The 26,679-nt window shown below is 40.1% G+C and overlaps 1 protein-coding gene across 4 annotated transcripts in view; it reads right to left on the bottom strand.

The window, feature by feature from the left end:
• The window catches only part of MID1 (midline 1), a 394,448-nt gene that overhangs the window by 43,184 nt on the left and 324,585 nt on the right, over positions 1-26,679 (bottom strand). For all 4 annotated transcript variants that reach the window (XM_061137897.1, XM_061137899.1, XM_061137896.1 and 1 more), the window contains exon 4: positions 2,982-3,089. In XM_061137897.1, coding sequence (XP_060993880.1) covers positions 2,982-3,089 — 108 coding nt within the window. The remainder of the gene's footprint in view (positions 1-2,981; positions 3,090-26,679) is intronic.

Here is a 26,679-nt window from a genome sequence, read left to right as displayed (position 1 = left end):
AAACTCAGCTTCCAAAACTGCCTTCCAGCTGAGTTTTCTTTGCAACTTCAGTGTAGACATTTTCTCCTCCAAAACTTCTAATTTGTTGTTTTTATATCTATTTTTTCTTATTTCCTATCCTCCTTTTTGTGGTTTCACAACTTTTTGCTCTTCTAAGATAGAAGTTATTCCTCTGTGGATCTCTTTGAACATCTAAATATTTTCCCACCAAATTCCTTTCATCTGAGGTGAGAAAATGTCTTCGTTGATTTTGTTGGGGGTGTTTTAGAAATTCAAGATGTCTTTATATGCTTTGGAATTGTGGTTTGCATTTCAGTTTTCAAAGGGCAGCAGTCATTCATAAGTTTTTTTCCTCCCTCACTCACCTTGCTTAGCCTAGCCTGTCTGTCTTACAGTTGCCCTCACCTCATCCTTGGGGTCCTCATGCAGGAATCTTGTATTATCTCTGCATTGCTGAGGCTCTTGCATTTTGTGTAGGTATCAGAAACAGTAAGTGCAAAGCCAGGCTCCAACCCAACTGAGTTGCTCCAGACCCCCAGGCCTGAAGTTTGCCAAAAGCTCTGACCCAAGGTGGAGGCTGGCAAGAAACTTTTGTCAGTCCCTTTCAGTGAGCTGAGAAGCCTTATCTCGTTTGGGGCCCAGCTGTGTATATCTTTGCTTTTCTCTTTTACTATGTTCTGGATCACAGACACATTATTCAGGGCAGAGTGGGTACACCAGAGCATGAAGCCCACGTATCATCATGGCTGGAACTGGGGACACCCTTTCGCTACTTTAATCTAGTTTATGAGAGTAACCCTCATGCTGCGGAGGTAAGTAAGAGAAACGAGGACCTGCTGGCCAGGAGGTTGTGGTGGAGTCATTGCAGGCTGAATAAGGCCCCCCAAAGATGCCCACATCCTAATCCCAGGAGTTAAAAAAAAAATGTGACCTTACATGTTCCTTTACACAGGAGTCTTGGCAGATGTGACTAAATTCAGAATCTGGAGCTGAGGGAATATTTTCCTGGATTATCTGGGTGATCCCAATGTAATTATAAGGGTCCTGATGAGAGAGAACCGGGAGAGTCTGTGCCAGAGAAAAGAGATCTGAGGCGGGAAGTAATGCTCAGAGTGATGTGATGAAGAAACCACCAGCCAAGGAATGCGGGTGGCTCCTATAAGCCAGAAAAGAAATGAATTCCGCTGTACACCTTCAGAAAGAAACAGCACTGCTGAAATATTGACAGGAGCACAGTTGTGACTGGTTTTAGACTTCTGACCTTTAGAAGGTCAGATAATAAATCTGTGTTGTGTTAAGCCACTAAGTTTGTGGTAATTTGTTTGAGCAGCAATAAGGAAGTAATGTGTATTGAGAGCTGATCCCCGCACATGACCATGTAATGGCAAACAAACTGCCTTCCATATGCATATTAATAATTAATTACAGTTGTTTTCAGGCTCTCATGTGTCTGAGAACCTGGAAGATGTCAGGTATTAGGAAATATACACATGGTGCCTGATGATGGAAGAGGACACAGATCCAGTACAGATTTCAGACTGACAATATAATTTCTACGTGGGGTAAGTAATTGTTTAACACATCTGAGTCCATTCTTGGCCAGGGAATAATTTTTTAAAAAAAACTTGTCATTTTGTATAGGAGTACAGCCGATCAACAATGTTGTGATAATTTGAGTTGAACAGCAAAGGCACTCAGCCATACATATACATGTATCGATTCTCCCCAAAACTCCCCTCCCATCCAGGCTGCCATATGACATTGGGCAGAGTTCCCTGTGCTGTACAGTAGGTCCTTGTTGGTTATCCATTTTAAATATAGCAGGCTGTATATGTCCATGCCAAACTATCTCTTCAAGTCAGGGAATAATTTTATATTAATTTGATAATCCACAACTTCAGGACCTATTTGATTTGACCTTAACTTTTGTGATCATCACAATGTACATGTGTAAATGTTTTTCATTCTACATAGACAAAGCAGTCTAAAACATTATACAATGAGAAGTGTCTTTCAAATTTTGTAGAAAACCAAAGAACATAGACATTTGCTTTTGTAATCTCTATATACTACTTAATTCTTGCTGATTGGATTTAATTTTACATATTTCCTTATAGTTATGAGCACTAATAAGAGAAATTCAAGAATTGATTTGATCGTGACCAAATTTTTTTATTTTTAAATATTTACAAAATTGTCTTGAGGGTGGCAGAGAAATGGGATAAAGTGGATCAAAAATTCATCAATGCAAATATGACTACTGTAAAAATAGAATAAAGTGATTCTAGAATTATCAACATTTTGAAATAAATTGTTGCAGGTGTGTTCAGGAGACCATCACACAAAGAAAGGATGGAGCAAAAATTGGCCCACGAAGGGGCTTTGACCTACATCCTAAAGACTTAAAGAGTACAACCACAGAAAATACAGAAAAAGGAGGCATTCAGACGAGATCGGGCGCGTTCAGGGTGGTATGGCCGTAGACAGATAAAGAACATTACAGCATACTAACACATATATATGGAATTTAGAAAGATGCTAACGATAACCCTATATGCAAAATAGAAAAAGAGACACAGAAATACAGAACAGACTTTTGAACTCTGTGGGAGAATGTGAGGGTGGGATATTTCAAAAGAACAGCATGTATACTATCTATGGTGAAACAGATCGCCAACCCAGGTGGGATGCATGAGACAAGTGCTCGGGCCTGGTGCACTGGGAAGACCCAGAGGAATCGGGTGGAGAGGGAGGTGGGAGGGGGGATCGGGATGGGGAATACGTGTAAATCTATGGCTGATTCATATCAATGTATGACAAAACCCACTGAAATGTTGTGAAGTAATTAGCCTCCAACTAATAAAAAAATTAAAAAAAAAAAAAAAAAAGGAGGCATTTAGTATTTCTTAAGCTATTGGCTTGCATGGGAGTATATTTTCTCCAGGTAGAGAATTTGAAACCTTCTGCCCTAGAAATCGTACCTTTCCTTCTTTGATCTTGGTTCCAATGATTTGTCGTCTTTGCTGAATGATCTCAATAAGAAGATCACATTCCTCCATCAATTTGGCTTCTTGACGTGATGCATTGACCTATGGGATAGATAAAATGGTGAGCATTAATTTAGTGTCTCTTTTCCATTAAATGCTCCCTTTTAAGATGTAGACTAGTAAACTTCTATTAATTGCTGAAAAGATACTTCACTTAAAAATTTTTTGAGGAAAAGTTACTGTACAATCATATATAAGTTAGGCATACAATATAGTGAGTCACAATTTTGAAACGTTATACTCCATGTCTAGTTATTATTAAATACTGGCTATATTCCCTGTGTTATACAATATATCTTTGTAGCTTATCTATTTTATACATAGTAGTTTATACCTCCTGGGTTGGGAAGATCCCCTGGAGAAGGAAATGGCTACCCACTCCAGTATTGTTGCCTGGAGAATACCATGAACAGAAGAGCCTGGCAGCTATAGTCTACAGGGTCACAAAGAGTCCGACACGGGTGAGTAACACACTTTCACAGTTTATACCTCTTAATCCCCTACTACGTCTTCCCTCTCTCCACTGGTAACTACTAGTTTGTTCTCTAAATCTGTGATAAAAAGATGTTTTCAATGTTAACTCTTCTTCCAATTATGCAGGGATGGCAAATATGAGACTTACATGTCTACTCCCTACCTTCAATCCTTGGAAAACATTTATTATCCAATGATAGCCATCTCTTTTTGCTAAGCCATGATCAACCTCAAGATCATTCTTAACACACCATGTATGTAGCTATTACCAATTAATTGAAAAGTGATATTTGCAATTCCTGTTTTTATATTTTGAAGGGAAGTGCAATTTGAGGCTACTAAACAAAAGTTAAACTAAACCTCTTCTTTTATGGAAGATAGATTATGATCAATATCTTTTGGACACATTTTCCAAAAGCAAGCTAGCAAGGTGGCATCACGTTTATTTAACTTGTCTTTTATATACAGATGCAAACTTTGTGTTTAGTCACTATGAAAACATCAAAAAGGAAAAGGATGGTTAAAATTAATCTTATGACATAATTTTAAATGTTATCTCTGGAAGTCTGGGGATCTACCATGAAAGCCTGCCATTCTGCTGGTAAGGTCGATCATTGTCGAATGGCTTGCATTTGAAGTTTGTAAGACTCACTGTATGCAAGAAGGGTTAACATTAGCTCATTCTTGGCAACTGGGCTTGGGAAATACTGTGCACATGCTGTGTCCTCCACCTCATGATGATTCTGAAATGTTATTCATAGAGACCCAAAAACCACAGCTGTGGGAGATGGAGATAGGACAGGCCTGAATTTTATGATTTTAACACAGCACAGGAGAAGTGGCTGTGCTGTTGTTATAAAGAATGCCAATAGACAATTGATGATTCCAGTATAACTCAGGGAGGAGACAGGGCCCAGACATGTAGCCCTTTTGATTGGGCATACTTTATTTAACTAGAGTAATTTCCATCTCTATGAATGAGATAAACTGGAAGTGGGGTCAGGAGTTCTTCTCATTCCTTTTGACTTCACACTGAATTTAATAACTGACGACAACCGAACTATGAAAAGGATGGCAGTCTATTGAAACCATGGATCCATTATGATGGAGAAAGTGAAATTTGTGGAAAATAGCACCTTACACTTGAAAAATATCTCCTGGCATGACCCCTAAGAGCTAAGCTGTATTTGAACATGAACATACAATCAAGGTAAATCTGACTGGAGGCAAGCTCCTTATAGGGATCTTTGGGTGTTGTATGACATGAGGTATCTATTCCAGGCACCTGGAGCCATATTTGACACAGAATAGGCATTCAAAAACTATTTGGCCAATGACTAGATAGTGCAAATGACCTTCCAACAAGAGACAAGGTAACATGTAATCAGGCAAGTAGGTATCCTGATATACCGCAAGTAGGTAATATGCAGGTATTGAACGTGCTGATTTCCTAAGACTGTGTAGACACAGAAGTATGTCTTCATGATTCTTTTTAGCAGGGAGGGTATTTATTTTCCTTATAGGCTTATTGAAATATTCTTTGTATATCATAAAAATCACCCATTTAAAGTGTTCAGTTTGTGGGTTTGAGTGTACTCAGAGTTTTAGAATCATCATCACAATTTAATTTTAGAAAAATTTCCACACCCCCTGAAGAATTCCATACCCATTTGCAGTAACTCCATATTCTGACTACCTACCCTATTTGAGGGCATAGGTAACCACTAGTCTATGATCTGTCTCTTTATGCATTTGCCTGTTCTCTACATTTCATATAAGTGGAATCAAACAATATATGATCCTTTTTGGTCTGGCTGATTTCACTTAGTATAATGTTTTCAAGATTGCTCTGTGTCATACCATGTGTCAGTACTTTATTCCTTTTTATGCCAAATATTATTACAGAAGTAATACACCACATTTTGTTTATCCATCCTCTAGTAGATGGACATTTGGGTTGCTTCTATTTTTTGGTTACTGAGAAACAGTATCACTATGAACATTCATGTATAAATTTCTGTGTGCACATATGTATTCATTCTTCTTGAGTATAGAAGAATTGCTGGGTCACACGTCAACTCTGTTTAACTTTTTGAAGAACTGCCAAACTGGTTTCCAAAGGGGCCGCATCATTTTAGATTCCAAGAACAAGTATGTGAGGCTTCCAATTTCTCAACATCCTTGTCAACACTTGACACTGTCTGTCTTTTCTGTTTTATTCATCATAGTGGGTGTGGAGTAGCATCTTATTGTGGTTTTGAGTTGCATTCCCTGATGGCTAAAGATGTTGAGCATCTTTTCATGTGCTTATGGAACATTTGTGTACCTAATTCAGAGACGACTATTCAGATCTTTTGTTCTTTTTGTAATTGGGCCATTTACCTTATATAGTTAAATTCTAGGATTTCTTTATATATTTTGGGTACACAGTCCCTTATTAGCTATGTGATTAGCAAATGTTTTCTCCCATTCTGTAGGCTGTCTTTTCGTTTTCTTGATGGTGACATTGGAAGCACAAAAGTTTTTAATTTTGATGACATCTAATTGCTTTATTGTCACTTGTGTTTTTGGTATCATAGCTAACAAACCTAATCCAAGGTTGTGAGGATGTATGACTCTGTTTTCTTCTGCAAGTTTTATCTCTTACATATATATCTGTGAGCCATTTTAAAATAAGTTCTATGTATGGTGAGAAATAGGGATCTGACTTTATCCTTTTATTTATGGATATCCAGTTGCTAAAGCACAAAAGACAATTCTTTCCTCCATTGCAGTATCTTAGCACCTGGTCAAAAATCAATTGGCTATACTGTGAGGTCCTCAGGTTTTGACATTGCTGCTAACATATTCTCTGCTTAAAGATTTTTTTCTAGTTTTGACTAAACCTAGTGAGACCATGCTAGTCCCTCTCAAGCAGGTACCATGAAGTGTGATATGGAATACGAGCTCTTCTCACAGGATGATTTTGAGAAAGTCAAGGAGTATCTCTGTTTATAAGTTTCTGTATGTTGTAAATGAGGTGAATATTGCCTGAGTAGGATCATTGTAGTAAATACAATACCACAATATATGAGGAATCATATATGAGGAAATAACTTACATTATGAAGCCATAGACACATGTGAGGTAATACTGTCTGCATGGAGAAGCAGTTTCGGTAAGAGACTATGATACAGTTTGTGATCTATGTCACTCTCCAAATCATTGCAATTTGGGCTACTCTATGGTAGGAAAAGTGTGAAGTTTCCAAATTTTTATAAAACTGCCAATCTTCCATTCCAACAGGTACAATAAAGTGAATTGAATGCTATCCTATATTTCTAAACTCTTTCCACTACAAAGAAGTTTTCCACAGTAGTGCAGTTTGATGTGTTACTTCAAAAATGCTAAGGATTTGATTGGACTTCATTTTTATATAGGCTATTAAATCAAATATGGCTGGGTGTATGGGTTGCCTGCAGTGTGTGCAGGTGTTTCTAGATCTTGGTTTTGGTTTGGAAGTTGGCTGCTCCTGGTTATGATTTTACCTTTTATGTCTGCTTCTGAAACCTGTGCAACATCACAGGAAAAGAAATGCAAATCAAAACTAATGAGATACCACCTCAAAGGGGTAAGAATGGCCATCAACAAAAAATCTACACAAAATATTGTTGGCAGGCATGTCAACTGGTACAGACTCTTGAATAAATAAAGCACTGTCAAGAAAATAAAGTACTTATTAGTAAATTGGGGTTCAATTGAATTAAATTGGAGGAGAAATAAAAAGTATTTGAAATCAACTTGTGCTACTGCAGAGAGGCAATCAGAACACTAGATTATGGAAACTCTCCTTAGCTCTCTTTAGAACACTATATGTGTCAGAGTAAGTAAGTAACTAAGTCTCCTTAGCTTTCCTTAGAACACTATGTGTCAAAGTAAGTAGTCTCCTTAGCTCTATTAGAATACTCTGTGTCAGAAAGTAAGTCAGTCTGCTTAGCTCTCCTTAACACATTATGTGTCAGAGTAACTAGGTCTCCTTTGAAGCCTATGTGTCAGAGTAACTAAGTCTCCTTGGCTCTACTTAGAACACTATGTGTCAGAGTCTGTAAGTGAGTCTCCTTAGCTCTCCTTAGAACATTATAAGAGTCAGAGTAAGTAAGTAGTAGGTAAGTCTCCTTAGCACATTATGTGTCAGTGTAAGTAAGTAAGTCTCTGTAACTCTGCTTTGCTCTCCTTAGTTCTCCTGAAGGTGAGGGTGGGATGTTTCGAAAGAACAGCATGTATATTATCTATGGTGAAACAGATCACCAGCCCAGGTGGGATGCATGAGACAAGTGCTCGGGCCTGGTGCACTGGGAAGACCCAGAGGAATCGGGTGGAGAGGGAGGTGGGAGGGGGGATCAGGATGGGGAATGCGTGTAACTCTGTGGCTGATTCATATCAACGTACGACAAAACCCACTGAAATGTTGTGAAGTAATTAGCCTCCAACTAAAAAAAAAAAAAAAAAAAGAACACTATGTGTCAGAATAAGCAAGTAAGTAAATAAGGAAGTCTGCTTACCTCTCCTTAGCACACAATATGTGTCAGAGTAAGAAGTCTCCTTAGCTCCCCTTAGCACACAATATGTGTCAGAGAAACTAAGTTCTTAACTTTCCTTAGAACACTATATGTGTCAGAGTAAGTAAGAAACTAAGTAGTTCTCCTTAGCTCTTCTCAGAACACTATACATGTCAGAGTAAGGAAGTATGTCTCCTTAGCTCTGTTTAGAACACTGTATGTGTCACAGTAAGTAAGTAACTGAGTAAGTATCCTTAGCTCTCCTTAAAACACTATGCGTGTCAGAGTAAGTAACTAAGTAACTCTCTTAGCTCTCTTTAGGGCTCCTTAGAACACTATATGTGTAAGAGTAAATAAGTAACTAAGTATGTCACTTAGCTCTCCTTAGCTCTACTGAGAATACTATATGTATCAGAGTACCTAAGTAACTAAGTCTCCTTAGACCTCCTTAGCTCTCCTTACAACACTGTGTCAGAGTAAGCAAGTAAGTCTCCATAACTATCCTTACCTCTCCTTAAGCCACTATATGTGTCAGAGTAATTAAGTATGTAAGTAGGTAAGTCTCCTTCTCTCTCCTTAGAACACTGTACCTGTCAGAGTAAGTAGGTAAGTAACTCTCTTAGGTCTTCTTAGCTCCCCTCAGTACACTATATGTGTCAGAGTAAGTAAGTAACTTAAGTCTCTTAGCTCTCCTTAGAACACTATACATGTCACAGTAAGTAAGTAAGTCTTTTTAGCCCTCCTTGGAACACTATTTGTGTCAGAGTTAGTAAGTCTCCTTAGTTTTCCTTAGCTTTGTTTAGAACACTATGTATCAGAGTAAGTAAGTAAGTAGGTAAGTCTCCTTATCACATGCGTCCAAGGAAGTAAGTAAGTATGACTCTGTAGCTCTGATTAGTTCTCCCGAGCTCTCCTTAGAACACTATGTGTCAAGAGTAAGGAAGTATGTCACCTTAGCTCTGCTTAGAACACTATGTGTCCAGTAAGTAAGTCTCCATAGCTCTCCTTGGAATACTGTATGTGTCAGAGAAAGTATGTAAGTCTGCTTAGTTCTCTTTAGCATGCTATATGTGTCAGTGTAAGTAAGTAAGTCTCCATAGCTCTCCTTGGAATACTGTATGTGTCAGAGAAAGTATGTAAGTCTGCTTAGTTCTCTTTAGCATGCTATATGTGTCAGTGTAAGTAAGTAAGTCTCCTTAGCTCTCCTTAGAACACTATATGTGTCAGAGTAAGTAAGTAAGTAGGTCAGAGTCCTTAGCTGCCTTAGATCTCCTTAGCAGATTCTATGTGTCAGAGTAATTATTTAAGTAGGTAAGTCTCCTTATTTCTCCTGAGAACACTATACATGTCAGAGTACCTAAGTAAGTCTCCTTAGCCATCCTTTGCTCTCCTTAGAACACTATGTGTCAGAGTAAGTAATAAATATCCATAGCCCTCCTTAGAACATTGTTATCAGAGTAAATAAGTAACCAACTAAGTAAGTCTCCTTATTTCTCCTTAGAAAACTATGTGTCAGAGTAAATTCTCCTTGGAACACTGTGTGTGTCAGAGTAAGTCAGTCTCCTTACCTCTCCTTCACTCTGCCTAGAACCTTGTATGTGTCAGAGTAAGTAAGAAAATAAGGAATTCTCCTTAGCTCTCCTCAGAACACTATACATGTCAGAGTAAGGAAGTATGTCTCTTTAGCTCTGCTTAGTACACTATGTGTCAGAGTAAGCTCTCCTTAGAATACTGTATGTGTCAGAGAAAGTAACTAAGTCTGCTTAGCTCTCCTTAGCACGCTATATGTTTCAGAGTAAGTAAGTCTCCTTAGCCCTCCTTAGCTCTCCTTATAACACTGTGTCAGAGTAAATATGTAAGCAACTAAGTAAGTCTCCTTATTACTTCTTAGAATACTATATGTGTCAGAGTGTGTAAGGAACTAGGAAAGTCTCCTTAGCTCTCCTTAGAACATTATGTGTCTGAGCTATTAAGTAACCAAGTAAGTCTCGTTAGCTCTTCTTAGAACACTATGTGTCAGAGTAAGTAACTCTCCTTAGCTCACTTTAGAACATTGTATGTGTCAGAGTAAGTAAGTAAGAAGGTAAATATCCTTAAGTATCCTTAGCTCTACTTAGAACACTATATGTGTCAGAGTAATTAAATATGTAAGTAGGTAATTCTCCTTAGCTCTCCTTAGAACACTATACCTGTCAGAATAAGTAACTAAGTAAGTCTTCTCAGCTCTCCTTAGCACAATGTATATGTCAGAGTAACCAAGTAACTAAGTCTCATTTATCCTCCTTAGCTCTCCTTAGAACATGATGTTTCAGAGTACATAAGTCTCTTTAGCTCTCCTTAGCACACAATATGTGAAGGAAAGTTACTGGCTCAAAATAGCCTGGAGTTAAAACTCCCCTCCGGTCCTCCCCACCATTCTATGCAAAACAAAGAACTCTCTCACCCAAAGGGAAAAAAATGGACATTAAGGTTGATCACGCCCAGCTCCCAGCAGGTCCAGCCTCTGGCCGATCTCCAGAATTCCTTGCCCCAGCCATTTAAGAGATAACTACTCTGAAAGACCTTGAGGAAGAACAGGCCCCCTTAAGACAGTAGATTTCTGCATATATGCCTATATATACTTACTCTTTTCTTGGGTTAGTGCAGCAGCTCACTAATCTGACTGCTGCCCCTTCTCACCTCATTAAAGGTGATCTGTTCCTGTAAAGTACCGGTCTCGTCCTTTTTCTGAACCTCGCCTTCTCTAACTCCCTTACCCTACAATATGTGTCAGAGAAACTGAGTACTTAGCTCTTCTTAAAACACTATTATGTGTCAGAGAAAGTAACTAAGTCAGTCTCTTTAGCACACTATATGTGTCAGGGTAGGTAAGTAAGTTTCCTTAGCTGTATTAGAATACTCTGTGTGTAAGAGTAAGTAAGTAAGTCTGCTTAGCTCTCCTTAGCACACTATGGGTCAGAGTAAGTAAGTAAGTAGTTAAGTCTCCTTAGCACATTATGTGTCAGAGTATGTAGGACTCCTTAGAACACTATATGTGTCAGAGTACCTAAGTAACCAAGTAAGTCTCCTTAGCCTACCTTAGGTCTACTTAGAATGCTATATGTGTCAGAGTAATTAAGTAAGTAGGTAAGTCTCCATAGCACATAGTATATCCAAGAAAGTAAGTATGTAAGGATAACTCCATATCTCTGCTTAGCTCTCCTCAGCTCTCCTTAGAACAGTACGTGTCAGAGTAAATAAGTAAATATCCTTAGCTCTCCTTAGAACACTATGTGTCAGTATAAGTAAGTGAAAGTGAAAGTGAAGTCAGTCAGTCTTGTCCGACTCTCTGCAACCCCATGGACTGTAGCCTACCATGCTCCTCCATCCATAGGATTTTCCAGGCAGAGTACTGGAGTGGGTTGCCATTTCCTTCTCCAGGGGATCTTCCCAACCCAGGGATCGAACCCGGGTCTCTTGCATGGTAGGCAGATGCTTTACCGTCTGAGCCACCAGGTAAGTCTAATTAGCATATTACGTGTCAGAGTAAGTTAATAAGTCTCCTTAGCTCTTCTTAGAATACTATACGTGTCAGAGAAAGTAAGAAACCAAGGAAGTCTCCTTAGAACACTATCCATGTCACAGTTAAGGAAGTATGTCTCCTTAGCTCTCATTAGAACACTATATGTATTAGAGAAAGTAAGTACGTCTGCTTAGCTCTACTTAGCACGCTGTATGTGTCAGAGTAAGTAAGTCTCCTTACCTCTCCTTAGTACACTATGTTTCAGAGTAACTCAGTCAGTCTCCTTAGCTCTGCTTAGAACACTGTGTGTCAGATTGAGTCAGTCTCCTTACTTCTCCATAGAATACTATGTGTCAGAGTAAATAAGTCTCCTTAGCTCTCCTTAGAACACTGTATGTGTCAGAGTAAGTAACAAACTCAGTAACTCTCCTTAGCTCTTCTTAGATTTCCTTAGAAGACTATATGTGTCAGAGCAACTAAGTAACCATATAAGTCTCCTTAGCTTTCCTTACCTCTCCTTAGAACAATATATGTGTCACAGAAGTAACAAAGTAAGACTTCTTAGCTCTCCTTAGAACACTGTTTGTGTCAGAGTATGTAACTAAATTGTCTCCTTAACTCTCCTTAGAACACTGTATGTGTCTGAGTAACTAAGTCTCCTTAGCTCTATTAGAATATTATATGTGTCAGAAAAAGTAAGTAAATCTGCTTACCTCTTAGCACACTATGTGTGAGGGTAAGTAGTTAGGTAAGTCTCCTTAGCACATTATGTGTCAGAGTAATTAGGTCTCCTTGGAAGCCTATATGTGTCACAGTAACTAAGTAAGTCTCCTTGGCTCTGCTTAGAACACTATGTGTCAGAGTAAGTAAGTAAGAAGGGAAATCTCCTTAAATATCCTTAGATCTCCTTAGAATACTCTGTGTGTCAGAGTAATTAAGTTTGTAAGTTGGTAAGTCTACTAACTTACCTTAGAACACTCTATGTGTCACACTAAGTAAGTAACTCAGTAACTCTCCTTAGCTTTTCTTAGAAGACTATGTGTGTCAGAGCAACTAAGTAACCAAGTAAGTCTCCTAAGTCTTTACTAAGAAGGTAAATCTCCTTAACTATCCTTAGCTCTCCTTAGAACACTCTATGTGTCACAGTGAATAAGTAACTTAGTAAGGCTCCTTAGAACACTCTGTCAGAGAATATAAGTAACCAAGGAAAGCTCCTTAGCCTTCCTTAGCTCTCCTTAGAACACTATGTGTCAGAGTAAATAAGTAACTGAGTAAGTCTCCATAGCTCTCCTTAGAACACTATATATATTCAGTTCAGTTCAGTTGCTCAGTCGTGTCCAACTCTTTGCGACCCCATGAGTCGCAGTACACCAGGCCTCCCTGTCCATCACCAACTCCCAGAGTCTACCCAAACCCATGTCCATCAAGTTGGGGATGCCATCCAGCCATCTGATCCTCAGTCATCCCCTTCTCCTCCTGCCCCCAATCCTTCCCAGCATCAGGGTCTTTTCCAATGAGTCAACTCTTCACATGAGGTGGCCAAAGTACTGGAGTTTCAGCTTTAGCATCAGTCCTTCCAATGAACACCCAGGACTGAGCTCCTTTAGGATGGACTGGTTGGATCTTCTTGCAGTCCAAGGGACTCTCAAGAGTCTTCTCCAACACCACAGTTCAAAAGCATCAATTTTTCAGCACTCAGCTTTCTTCATCATGTGTAAGAGTAAGTAAATACCTAAGCAACTGTCTTAGCTCTTCTTAGAACACAGCAAGTGTCAGAGTAAATAAGTAACTAAGTCTTCTTAGCCGTTCTTAGCTCTCCTTAGATCACTGAGTCAGAGTAAGTAAGCAACTAAGTAAGTCTACTTATTTCTTCTTAGAACATTATGTGCCAGAGTAAGTAAGTATGTCTACTTAGCACTCCTTAGCTCATTATGTATGTCAGAGTAAGAAAGTAAGTCTCCTTAGCGCTCCTTAGCTCTCTTTAGAACACTACATGAGTCAGAGTAAGTAAGTAGGTAAGTCTCCCTAGCTCTGCTTTGCTCTGCTTAGTTCTCCTGATGTCTCCTTTGAACACTATGTGTCATAGTAAATAAGTAAGTCTCCTTAGCTCTGCTTAGAACACTATGTGTCAGAGTATGTAGGTCTGCTTAGAAGCCTATGTTTCAGAGTAACTAAATATGTCTCCTTAGCCCTCCTTAGCTCTGCTAGAACACTGTATGTGTCAAAGTAAGTCAGTCTCCTTATCTCTCATTAGCTTTGCTTAGAACATTATGTGTCAGAGTAATAAAGCAAGTAGATAAGTCTCCTTACCACATAATATGTCCAAGGAAGTAAGTATGACTCTGTAGCTCTGCTTAGCTCTCCTGAGCTCTCCTTAGAACACTATGTGTCAGCATAAGTCAGTCTCCTTAGCTCTATTAGAATACTATGTGTCAGAGAAAGTAAGTCTCCTTAGAAGCCTATATGTGTCAGAGAACCTAAGTAACTAAGTAAGTCTCCCTAGCCCTCTTTAGCTCTCCTTAGAACACCATATGTGTCAGTATAAGTAAGTCTCCATAGCTCTGCCTAGCTCTCCTTAAAACACCATATGTCAGAGTAAATAAGTAAGTCTCCTTACCTCTCCTTAGCTCTGCTTAGAACACTATTGTCAGCGTAGGTATGTAAGTAAGTAGGTAAATATCCTTAGCTCTGCTTAGGACACTATGTGTAAGAGGCAGTAAGTCTTGTTAGCTCTTTAGAATACTATATGTGTCAGAGAAAGTCAGTCAGTCTGCTTAGCTCTCCTTAGCATGCTATATGTTTCAGAGTAAGTCAGTCTCCCTAGCTCTCCTTAGCACACTATGTGTCAGAGTAAGTCAGCCAGTCTCCTTAGCTCTCCTTAGAACACTATATGTGTCAGAGTCAATAAAAAACGAAGTAAGTCTCCTTAGCTCATCTTACAACACTGTGTGTGTCTGAGAAAATAAGTAATGAAGGAAGTCTCCTTCGCTTTACTTAGCTCTCCTTAGAACAGTATACGTGTCAGAGTAAGGAAGTAAGTAAGTCTCTGCAGCTCTGCTTATGTCTGCTTAGAACACTATATGTGTCAGAGTAAGTAGCTTAGTAAGTCTCCTTAGCTTTCCTTAGTGCTCCTTTCCTCTCCTTAGAACACTACATGTGTCACAGTAAGTAACTAAGTAAGTCTCCTTAGTTCTAGCTCTCCTTAGAACACTATATGTCAGAGTGACTAAGTAACTAAGTCTTCTTACCTCTCCTTAGAACAGTATGTGTGTCAGAGTAAATAACTAAGTAAGTCTCCTTAGCCCTCCTTAGAACACTATATGTGTCAAAGTAAGTAAGTAGGTAAGTCAGTAAGTCTCCTTAGCTCTCCTTAGCACACAATATGTGTCAGAGTAACTAAGTCCTTAGCTCTCCTTCAAACGCTATATGTGTCAGAGTAATGAAGCCAACTAAGTCAGTCTCCTTAGCTTTCCACCAGGAATAAAACCCATGACCCATGCATTGGAAAGCAAAGCCCTAACCCCTACACCCCCTGGAAGTCCAAAACACTTACATTCTGCTTCCCTCCTTACTCTCCCAAATTACCCTCACTTTACTAGAACAGGTTGGCTCCCTGATAAAGTAGAGATATAGCTCAGTTCCTATATATCATACAAGACTTAATCACAGAGAGCTTTAGAGGATGACTGATGAGAAGAAAATATATTGAGTATGCAGATAAACTAGTGGATGTCACTTCTCTCATGACCTCACATACCACTTACCATACTCTTTTACAGTTGTCTCTTGATGGATGGGTCTATTTTTCCCACTAGCAGGTATACACTAATCTCCTACCATAATACCATATTCATATACTGTAAAAATGGTTGCTGAATAAACGTTGAAAAGTAAAAATGATATGTGGGAGCTTAAGAAACTAGTGATGTTACAGAATTTTAGGAGACTTGTTCCTAGAATTTTTAAAGGACTTTAGAACTCAAATATTAACCAACATGTTAAAAATATATGAACCAAATCTATTAATGACACCATGTCCTGTTACCACTGTTACAACTCCTGTTAGTACTGTTATCTTAGTTTCTATGGTTATATATACTTCCTTCCTTTCTTTCCTCCCTCTCTCCAAAGTACTATATTCAATATCCTGTGATAAACCATAATAAAAAGTTAACACAACATTGTAAATAAGCTATATCAATAAAATTAGTTATAAAAACCCCTCCTATTTTCTGCTATGTTGATGTTATTGCTATATTACACAGCCATAAAGAGAAACACATCTGATTCAGTTCTAATGAGGTAGATGAACCTAGAGCCTATTATACACATTGAAGCAAGTCAGAAAGAGAACCATAAATACGATATATGAACAGATATGTTTGCAATCTAGAAAGACAGTACTTATGAACCTAGTTGCAGGGCAGCAATGGAAATGCCGACTTAGAGAACAGACTTATGCACACAGGGCAGAAAGGAGAGGGTAGGATAAATTGAGAGTATCATGGAAACATAAATATTACCATATGTAATGAGAATATGTTATATGATACATGGAACTCAAACTGGTGCTGTTGACAACCTAGAGGGGTGGGAAGGAGGTTCAAGAGGGAGGGGACATATGTTTACCTGTGGGCAAAACCAACACAGTATTGTAAAGCAATTATCCTCCAACTAAAAATAAGTAAATTGAAACATTTGGGCAGAAGAGCTAAGCAGACATTTTCCCAAATATGACGTACACATGGCTAATAAATGCACATTAAAACTACAATGAGACATCACCTTAGAGCAGTCATGATGGGCATCATGAAAATATGTACAAACAATAAATGCTGGAGAGGATGTGGAGAAAAGGGAACCCTTTTGCACTGTTGGTGGGCATGTAAATTGATATAGACACTATGGAGAACAGTAGATTTCTTACAAACTTAGGAATACAATTACCACATGACCCAGCCATTGCACTATTGGGCATATGCCCTGAGGAAACCATAATTCAAAAAGACAGATATACCCCAATGTTCATTCCAGCACTATTTATAATAGCTAGGACATGGAAACAACCTACAGGTCTGTTGACAGATGATTAGATAAAGAAGCTGTGGTATGTGTTTACAATGGAATATTACTCAGCCATAAAAAGAAACACATTTGAATACAAAGTGGACGAACCTAGAGCCTGTTATAGAGAGAAAACCAAATATCGTACATTAACGTATATATGTGCAATCTGGAAACATGGCGCAGATGAACCTATTTGCAGGGCAGGAATAGAGTCAGACACAAACAACAGACTTATGGACACAGCAGGGACAGGAGAGGGTGGGACGCACTGAGAGTAGCACTGGAATATAATTACCATATATAAGATAGATACCTAATGGAAAGTCGACATATGGCACAAATTGCAACATCGCAAAGCAATTATTCTCTAATCAAATTAAAAAAAAACAAAATAATAAATATTTCCCTGATGGTCCAGTGGTTAAGGTTCCCAAGTAGTGCTATGGCAAAGAACCTGCCTGCCAACACAGGAGACATAAGAGATGTGGGTTCAATCCCTGGGTCAGGAAGATTCCCTGGAGGAGGGCATGGCAACCCACCCCAGTATTCTTGCCTGGAGAATCCCATGGACAGAGGAGCCTGGTGGGCTGCAGTCCATGGGGCCGCACAGAGTCGGACACGACTGAAGCAAGTTAAGCACACCAGTGGTTAAAAATCCTCCTTGCAGTGCAGGGGATGCAGGTTTGATCCAAGGTCAGAGAACTAGGATCCCACATGTTGTGGAGCAACTAAGCCCACACACGGCAACTGCTGAGCTTGGGCTCCACAACTGGAAAGCCCGTGTGCAGCAGTGAAAAGACCCAGCACAGCCATAAATAAAAACTTTTGTAAAATAGGGACTTTTGAATCTGCATCCAAACTTCAAGGGATTAATGTTATTGTGTTTTAATAACACTATTATTTCACACTGTTAGACGTTAAAATGTCCATACCAATCCCATCTCGCTCAAAAAGAAATGTCAGAGCCATTGCTCCAGGGCAACTAAACTAACACTGAGCAACAGGTGAGCCGATGATGTGGACAGGAAGATGATGGTACAGGGGCATTTGTGTGCAAACAGGCTCTACGCCCTGCTGCAGACGGCTGACCAGGTGCGAAGAAAAATGTGGAGATTGAGGGTGCTTTAGGTTTTCTTTTCCAAGGCAGTTGTCATGAACATTCCAGACCCTGGGGCAGAAGTTAGCCAGAGCTGGCAGAAGGAACAATGAAAGGGATTCTCATACTTGAGTTTGTATATAAAACCAAGCCAAGGTGAACTGAGAAAGAGCAGACGGTATTACTGTAATTCATCTAATATGTTTACATATAAACTTCATCCTGAAATTCTCTCACACCAAAGTCAAATATTTGTCGACTGAGCTCAAGGAGATGAGAGAGGAAAAGAAATGGCCGTGTCTCGTCTTTGGAGGAGAAATCAGAGCACAGGGTAATCTATTTTAATATTTAGTATGGTAATATAGAACATTTTTGACTGAGACTTTTAGAAGTCCAAGAAAGGCTTTGTAAAAATTCAAAATGGAATCGCTTTTGTTGATGATGACATAGGTAGATGCTACATGGAATCTGACCTTCATTGTAGAGTGACATGGTGGAAAATGATTTGGCCCAGAGGAAACCAATCCTACCTGTTGATTAACTGTCCAGGTGGGGTTTTGCTCTGTTCTGCTATGGGATCAAAAAATAGCTTCCAGGAACTATAAATGCACAATAAATCCTCTTTCCTTGAGGTTTTTAAGATTATGAAGCTTGAATGTTGGAGAAGGAAGCAAGATACCATTAAACACAGCAACACACTGTGGTAAGTTAAGCAATAAAACTCTTCCTCGAAATGAAGCATAACTGTAACAATAGCATAAAACTGTCCGGCAGGTATACCACTGCTAATGCCTAAAACTTGGAAGCATTACCACAAAGATTTTTTTCTTCCAAGAGTAGGAAACACAACACAATGGACATGAGTTTGAGCAAATGCCAGGAGATATGAAGGTCAGGGAAGCCTGGTGTGCTGCGCAGAGAGTCAGACACAACTGAACAGCAGCAGCGGCGGCACACACAACATGCTCGTTGAAGGTGCTGCTGACATTAGCCATTCTGTAGCAAAGCAAAATCGTCAAACAAGGTGAAATGATCTACAGAGCACAAGGAAGGGCTAGGAGAGGCAGAACTCAGAGTCCTGGGGAAGTCTTCCAGGGATTTAATGCCAGGTCTTCCCCACTTGGGCTTCCCTGATAGCTCAGTTGGTAAAGAATCCACCTGCAATGCCGGAGTCCAGTTTGATTCCTGGGTTGGGAAGATCTCCTGGAGAAGGGACAGGCTACGCACTCCAGTATTCTTGGGCTTCCCTTGTGGCTCAGCTGGTAAAGAATCTGCCTGCAATGCAGGAGACCTGGGTTTGATCCCTGGGTTGGGAAGATCCCCTGGAGAAGGGAAAGGCTAACCACTCCAGTATTCTGGCCTGGAGAATGGGGTCACAAAGAGTCAGACACGACTGAGCGACTTTCACTTTCACTTCCTTCCTTACTAGTTATAAGTTATTGGGCATTTGCGTAAACTGTCCATTTCTCAAGTTCCTCATCTGCATAATAAAGAAAATGTCAACTCTTTACCTGGTTGACCAGATGGTCCCCCAGGGGACAATGGCTACATCTGGAGACATTTCCCATTGTCACAGTTGGGGGCAGGGAAGAGGGTATATGAGTAATACTGACATTTAGTGGGTAGAAGTCAGAGATGCTGCTATTAACCATTCTATGATGCTCAGGACAACCCCCAGTAGAAAAGAGAATTATCCAGCCCTAGATATCACTAGTGTTGAAGTAGAAACCCCAGGGCAGACAGTGGTGAGAACTAAATGAATTAGTAGAAAAACATCTATTTCTGCTTCATCGATTATGCAAAGCCTTTGACTGTGTGGATCACAACAAACTGTGGTAAATTCTTAAAAGACATGGGAATACCAGACCACCTGACCTGCCTCCTGAGAAACCTGTATGCAGGTCAAGACGCAACAGTTAGAATGGGACATAGAACAACAGACTGGTTCCAGATTGGGAAAGGAGTATGTTAAGGCTGTATATTTTCACCCTGCTTATTTAACTTATATGCAGAGTACATCATGTGAAATGCTGGGCTGGATGAATCACAAGCTGGAATCAGGATTGCTGGGAAAAATGTCAACAACCTCAGATATGCAGATGATACCTGTCTAATGGCAGAAAGCAAAGAAGAACTAAAGAGCCTCTTGATGAGGGTGAAAGAGAAGAGTGAAAAAGCTGACTTAAAACTCAATATTCAAAAAATGAAGACCATGGCATCCAGTCCCATCACTTCATGGCAAATAGATGGAAAAAACTGGTAACAATGACAGACTTTATTCTTTTGGGCTCCAAAATCAGTGCAGATGGTGACTACAGTCATGAAATCAAAAGACACTTGCTCCTTGGAAGGAAAGCTATGACCAACCTGCTGCCGCTGTTGCTGCTGCTAAGTCGCTTCAGTCATGTCCGACTCTGTGAGACCCCATAGATGGCAGCCTACCAGGCTCCTCTGTCCCTGGGATTCTCCAGGCAAGAACACTGGAGTGGGCTGCCATTGCCTTCTCCGATGACCAACTTAGATAGCGTATTAAAAACCAGACACAACACTTTGCCAACAAACTTTGGCAACAAAGGTCCATACAGTCAAAGCTATGGTTTTTCTAGTAGTCATGTACGGATGCGAGAAAAATGTTGGTCACATAGTAATGTCCGACTCTTTGCAACCCCATGGACTGTAGCCCACCAGGCTCCTCTGTCCATGGGATTCTGCAGGCAAGAATATTGGAGTGGGTTGCCATTCCCTTCTCCAGGGGATCTTTCCAACCCAGGGATCGAAACCAGTTCTCCTGCACTGCAGGCAAATTCTTTACCATCTGAGCCATGTAAGAGGTGGGCCATAAAGAAGACTGAGCACCAAAGAACTGATAGTTTCCAACTGTGGTGCTGGAGAAGACTCTTGAGAGTCCCTTAGACAGCAAGAGGATCACACCAGTCAATCCTAAAGGATATCAACCATGGATATTCATTGGAGATACTGATGCTGAAGCTATAATACTTTGGCCACCTGATGCAAAGAGCCAACTCAATGGAAAAGACCCTGATGCTGGGAAAGGTTGAGAGCAGGAGGAGAAGTGAGTGATAGAGGATGAGATGGATGGATGGAATCATTGACTGAATGGACATGAATTTCAGCAAACTCCAGGAAATAGTGGAGGACAGAGGAGCCTGGCGTGCTACAGTCCATGGGATTGCAAAGAGTTGGACACGACTTAGCACGAACCCAGAGGAAAAGTCTTTGGAGTTTGAAGTCCTAGGGCTTTAGAGTCAAAGGGTTGTGGGTGTGAAAAATGTGTTAAATTTCTGTGAGAATGTTTTCTCATTTTAATGCTTTCAATGAGAACGTTTGTAAACTATCTGGCACTTAATAGGCGCTTGAGAAAAAATAGTTTTCTTCCTTCAGGGCATGAACAGACCCAAAGATGGAAATCAGAGGATGGCAATCTGAAAATAAAAACATCCTTGCAGAATGGTTTTTACTTTACCCACCACGTCCTGCCAACTGCTGTCCCAGTTATAACAAATGCTGCTCTTCCCCTGATGTTTTTCTCAGACTCCACTCAACTGACTTCAATCTTACTTTCTTGGCATGAATACCACTGACTTTTCTTTTTGTGTTTACTGTTAACGCTGTTCAAAGCTGTTCCAAAATGAAGCAGAATGGAAGGTGTTGCTCATAATTCATTCAAAAACAATAAACTCCTCCCTTCCTTTCTCTTATTAATTACACACTTTATAACACAAATGCTCTACACCCTTCCGTTTGGGTTGGGCGCACACACACAGAGAATGACAAAAATGAATATAGTCTGTCATGGGCGCTTGTCTCTATCAAGTCTTTTTCCTACAGTTTCTGGAAAGTGCTATTTTCGATGAAGTGATTTTCAATCAAAGTAGGTGGCAAAAATCAGCTTTTAGACATTGTGGTCAGGGCTAAAAAGCAGCTTCTGGGAGAAGACAGTAGAATGGCAGGGAGTATGGAGGTGATAGGTTTCAGGGAAGGGAAATCATTTCTAATGGAAAGAGGAAGCTTCTACCCCATGACCTTCCATTACTCACTTTCAGTCTTACATGTCATTTCTCATTAAGTGGCATTCTTTTCAGTTGTTGTGCCATGATTCCTGAATAGGAGGGACTGGAAAAATACAAAGCTGGACTCCTATTCAGGCTTGACTTACTCAACTATGGATGCCATCGGCCCTCCTGCAACGTTCCAGAGAGTGAGGGTTGGATCCCTTCTCTTTGGTCTTTCTGACAGTGAGTGAAACAGACATGACCATTTCACTATTAGACTTGCACTTGTAAGTCCAGCTTGGAAACACTGGACTTTGTTCTGGCTTTCTGATGTGTCCACAGGCACCATCTACGAATGATAGTACCTAACTGTTTGTTACTTAGGAATATCAACAGAAGTTGGGAGGTTGATTTTTACATACCTTGAAAGCCTAGTGTTGACATTCTAATTTCTTCAAATACAGCGAAAGAAGGGACACTTGAGAGAAAATGAACATCTGAGCTATGCTTATGATGGGGAAAACAGATTTGGTGCTGTCATTCCATTCAAGAGGAGGTCTGTGGTTCTATTCCCCTCAGAGAGGGGCATGAGACTAGGACGAAGTACTAGTTGTCGCCAGGAAATACCAGTAGGGGTGTGGGGAAGTGAGATAGGAAAGGTATGGAACCAGGCAAGTGTGCTTTTATGAACACCACTGCGGTCAGAAGGTGATGAATCCCAGGGGTAACTTTGGGAACCAGTGCAGAACACACTAGCTGATGGGGAGGAAGAGGAAAATTTATCTACTGACTCCCATCAGTGGCTGGCTGAAGGCTACTGGGGCTGGGTGGGTGTGAACATCCCTCTGAAATTAACTGGTGGGGGTGGGAGGAGCCCCCAGGAAGACGGTTAGCCTCTTGCAGTGGAAGGTCTGAGGCTAGGGGACATGTATGGGACTGGTGAGTGTGCAATAGCCCGGCATGACGCTGAGACAGGAGGGCTAGAGCCTTAGAAGAGACTACCATCTGGGACTTTTTTGTTTTTTGGCCGCTCTGTAGAGCTTATAGAACCTTAGTCCCCCAAAACAAACCCATGCCCCCTGCAATGGAAGCACGGAGTCCTAACCAGTGGACTGCCAGGGAATTTCCTGGCCATTTCTTAAAGAAGAGCTGTCATTGGAGGTCAGAGGACAATGGTGTCACAGTTGTCCCATTTGTCCAATAGCTCCAATGACTTAGGGCTCATTTGCAGAACTAAATAGAGTGCATCCGACAGTGCTTTCTATCCTAACCTTGATCAGTCCTGACATTGGGGCCCACAATCTACCTCCAAACCTCCCTTTGCAACTGCCCATAAATGGGTCTAAATCTGAGCAACGGGTCTCAATTCCAGCAACAAAGTTGGTTGGAAAAGAAAACACATGGAATCTAATGAGACACACTAAAATATATATATTTATACACCCTTCACTTTTCCATCATGTTAACTCATTGTGAAATTATTATTTACTTTACAGTTTCAAGGCTCAGTATGTAATTTTCTGCAGTAAAACTGAATTGTAAACACTTGAGTTAGGGATCTCACGAACTAGGGCTTCTCTCTCTCCCTACTCCCTCCCTCCCTCCATTATCTGCAAGGTCAGCTCTATCTCTATACACAAATCTGACACATGTTGTCTTTGCACCTTCCTACCTAGGAAACAGAATGCTCTGTGTATGTTTGTCAGGATCAGGGGGTGGCAAGATGGCGGCATCCTGCCAGGTAATGGAAACACTGCTTGCTTTAATTTTATTACCAAGAACAAAGCCCTCTTATTGTTTAATAGAACCCTTAAAGGCGGGCCTCATGGGCATAGTTCTCATTTTTTTGAGACCACAAATAAGAGGAATTCTTTAAGGCCATTTCATGAAAAACAGAAGGAAAAAAAAAAAAATATATATATATATATATATATTTTTTTTTTTTTTGCAAAATTAAAGCAATCCTTTGTTGAAGTAACCAGAACCCGACTCCAGGTTAGCATGTGTGTATGCTAGCTTTCTACAGGCATTTGTTGGCTTTGTTCACCCAGGCAATCATTCTTTTATTAAGGTTAAATCAAGCCTATGTCAGAGATACCAAAGAAACAACCTTCCTCTTGGAGATCATCTCTGCCATCATCATTTCCAGATAATATGCTAAAAGAAGGAACATTTTGCACCCAAAACGAATAAGCCAACACTGTCCCCTTGAAAACTCTATTATTTATAAAACTGGGAACCACACAAACCTTAATTCAGTGCTTATTCTGATCCAGCCAGCAAACTCAAATACTCATGCAATCCCTGCTTCTCAACTCCAAGTTTTACTTCTCTCTACTTAAGATTACAAAAGCTACTGGTCTCCAGAGATGTTTGCAATACTCTTAGTAGCTGAGGAACAGAAAGTGAGAAGCAATATGCATGCTCTTATCCCTCCTTGAATGGGCAGGATGTTACCTCTGTACAAATGAAGCGATCCTATAGACTTGGTTGAGTGCCCACAAAGTGCAAAGTACCACACTTAGAAACAGAACTTTGCCTTCTAAAGAAAATGACTATACTAGAAAATAATTAGCAAATCTTCTGACTACATACACAATTAACTGTTAAACCATGGGCTACAGAAATTCTAGCCCATGGAGTCCAATATGGCAACCACTAGCTGCTTTTTGTTTTTGAGCACTTGAAATGTTGCTAGTATGAATTGAGATGTGCTGTGAGGATAAAACATAGGCATTAATCTCTCTTATATTGATCACATATTGAAATGAATATGTTTTGAATTTATTGGGCCCAATGAGTTGTCTTGTTGTTGTTCAGTCGCTCAGTCATGTCCAACTTTTTACGACCCTATGGACTGCAGCATGCCAGGCTTCCCTGTCCTTCACCATCTCCCAGAGCTTGTGCAAACTCATGTGCATTGAGTCGGTGATACCATCCAACTATCTCATCCTCTGTCGTCTCCTTCTCCTCCTGCTTTCCGTCTTTCCCAGCATGAGGGTCTTTTCTAATGAGTCGGCTCATTGTATCAGGTGACCAAAGTATTGGAGCTTCAGCTTCAGCATCATTCCTTCCCATGAATATTCAGGATTGATTTTCTTTAGGATGGACTGGTTTGATCTCCATGCAGTCCAAGGGACTCTCAAGAGTCTAGTAAAATTAATTTTACCTATTTGTTTTTACTTTTTAAAAAATGTGGCTACTTGGAAACTTAACATTACATATGAGGTACCCATTAAATTTTGACCAGACGGTGTGAATTGGGAGGCTTAACTTTGATGGGGGTGGGCATGTGGTCTTTCCTAGACCTCATGTACTTCTAATTGACTTCCTTTGTATCTTTGATCTAGGGGGTCTGCACCATCTCTCTTTGAAGCTAGCCATGCTTACTTACTTTCCTAGGGCATTCTTCCGAAATTGTGGTGGTGGTAAAAGTAATGAAGTGAGTAGGAGGGCAGTTGGGAGGGAAATTATAGAGCATGGTTGCTGTATAAGATGGCCTTTGCTATCAAAAGGACAGTGAAAAATAAATCTGGTCTGGTTGGGAAGAGAAAAGACCATAAAATTCAGATGTCTGGGGTGGGAGGGAGACTCAAGAGGGAGGAGATATGTATGTGTATACACACACACACACATACACACACTTATTGGTGATTCATGTTGTAAGGCAGAAACCAACACAATATTGCAATGCAATTATCCTTCAATTAAAACTAAAAAAAAAAGAGAATTCACATGTCTGTCATTTGCTGATTTTGGGGTTACAGAGTATGTGTGTGTGTTTGGGAATCAACAGAATCTGATATCAAAAATGTCACCCTATAAGCCATCTTCAGAACTAGGTTGATCAGCTATCTTACATCTAAAAGTGTTTAAAAGAACTTCCCTCCACTGAATTCCAAGTGGCTATCTGGTCGTTTTCTAAAGAAAAGAAAGACACACTTCTGCTTCCCAAGGAGTCCAAGCAAGAGGGAATAGACAGGCACTTAAAGACCTTGAGGATTTTTGCCCAAGGACTGTATCTATAACAAATCACTATGCAGTTTTCGTTAAGCTTTCAAGTTGAAATTATGGATCTCATTATTCTATTCATAAATTTGAAAAATTTATAAAACCAAGAATAATCACTCTCAGGGCTCCCTGAATCAATGTTTGATTAACTCAAGTTGAACAAACTCAACTCCATTAAACAGTCAATTCCATCTATAAATTAGTTGATTAAGTTCCTATACACATTTTAAGAACTGAGGCAAAACTTACATATACAGGGGCTTCCCTTGTGGCTCAGCTGATAAAGAATCCGCCTGCAATGTGGGAGACCTGGGTTCAATCCCTGGGTTGGGAAGATTCCCTGGAGAAGGGAAAGGCTACCCACCCCAGTATTCTGGCCTGGAGAATAGTCCATGGGATTGCAAAGAATCAGCACGACTGAGCGACTTTCACTTTCCATATAGGAAAATGCATAAAACTAAAGAGCCTCTTGATGAAAGTGAAAGAGGAGAGTGAAAAAATTGGCTTAAAGCTCAACTTTCAGAAAACTAAGATCATGGCATCTGGTCCCATCACTTCATGGCAAATAAATGGGGAAATAGTGGCTGACTTTAATTTTTGGGCTCCAAAATCACCACAGATAGTGATTGCAGCCATGAAATTAAAAGACACTTACTCCTTAGAAGGCAAGTTATGACCAACCTAGACAGCATATTAAAAAGCAGAGACATTACTTTGTCAACAAAGGTCCATCTAGTCAAGGCTATGGTTTTTCCAGTAGTCATGTATGGATGTGAGAGTTAGACTATAAAGAAAGCTGAGCACCAAAGAATTGATGCTTTTGAACTGTGGTGTTGGAGAAGACTCTTGAGAGTCCTGTGGACTGCCAGGCGATCCAACCATTCCATCCTAAAGGAGATCAGTCCTGGGTGTTCATTGGAAGGACTGATGT

This window comes from Dama dama, chromosome X (genome assembly GCF_033118175.1).
Source record: "Dama dama isolate Ldn47 chromosome X, ASM3311817v1, whole genome shotgun sequence".
NCBI lineage: Eukaryota > Metazoa > Chordata > Mammalia > Artiodactyla > Cervidae > Dama > Dama dama.
Note: the sequence above shows the minus strand (reverse complement) of the source record. Positions and strands in the feature narration are given on the sequence as shown.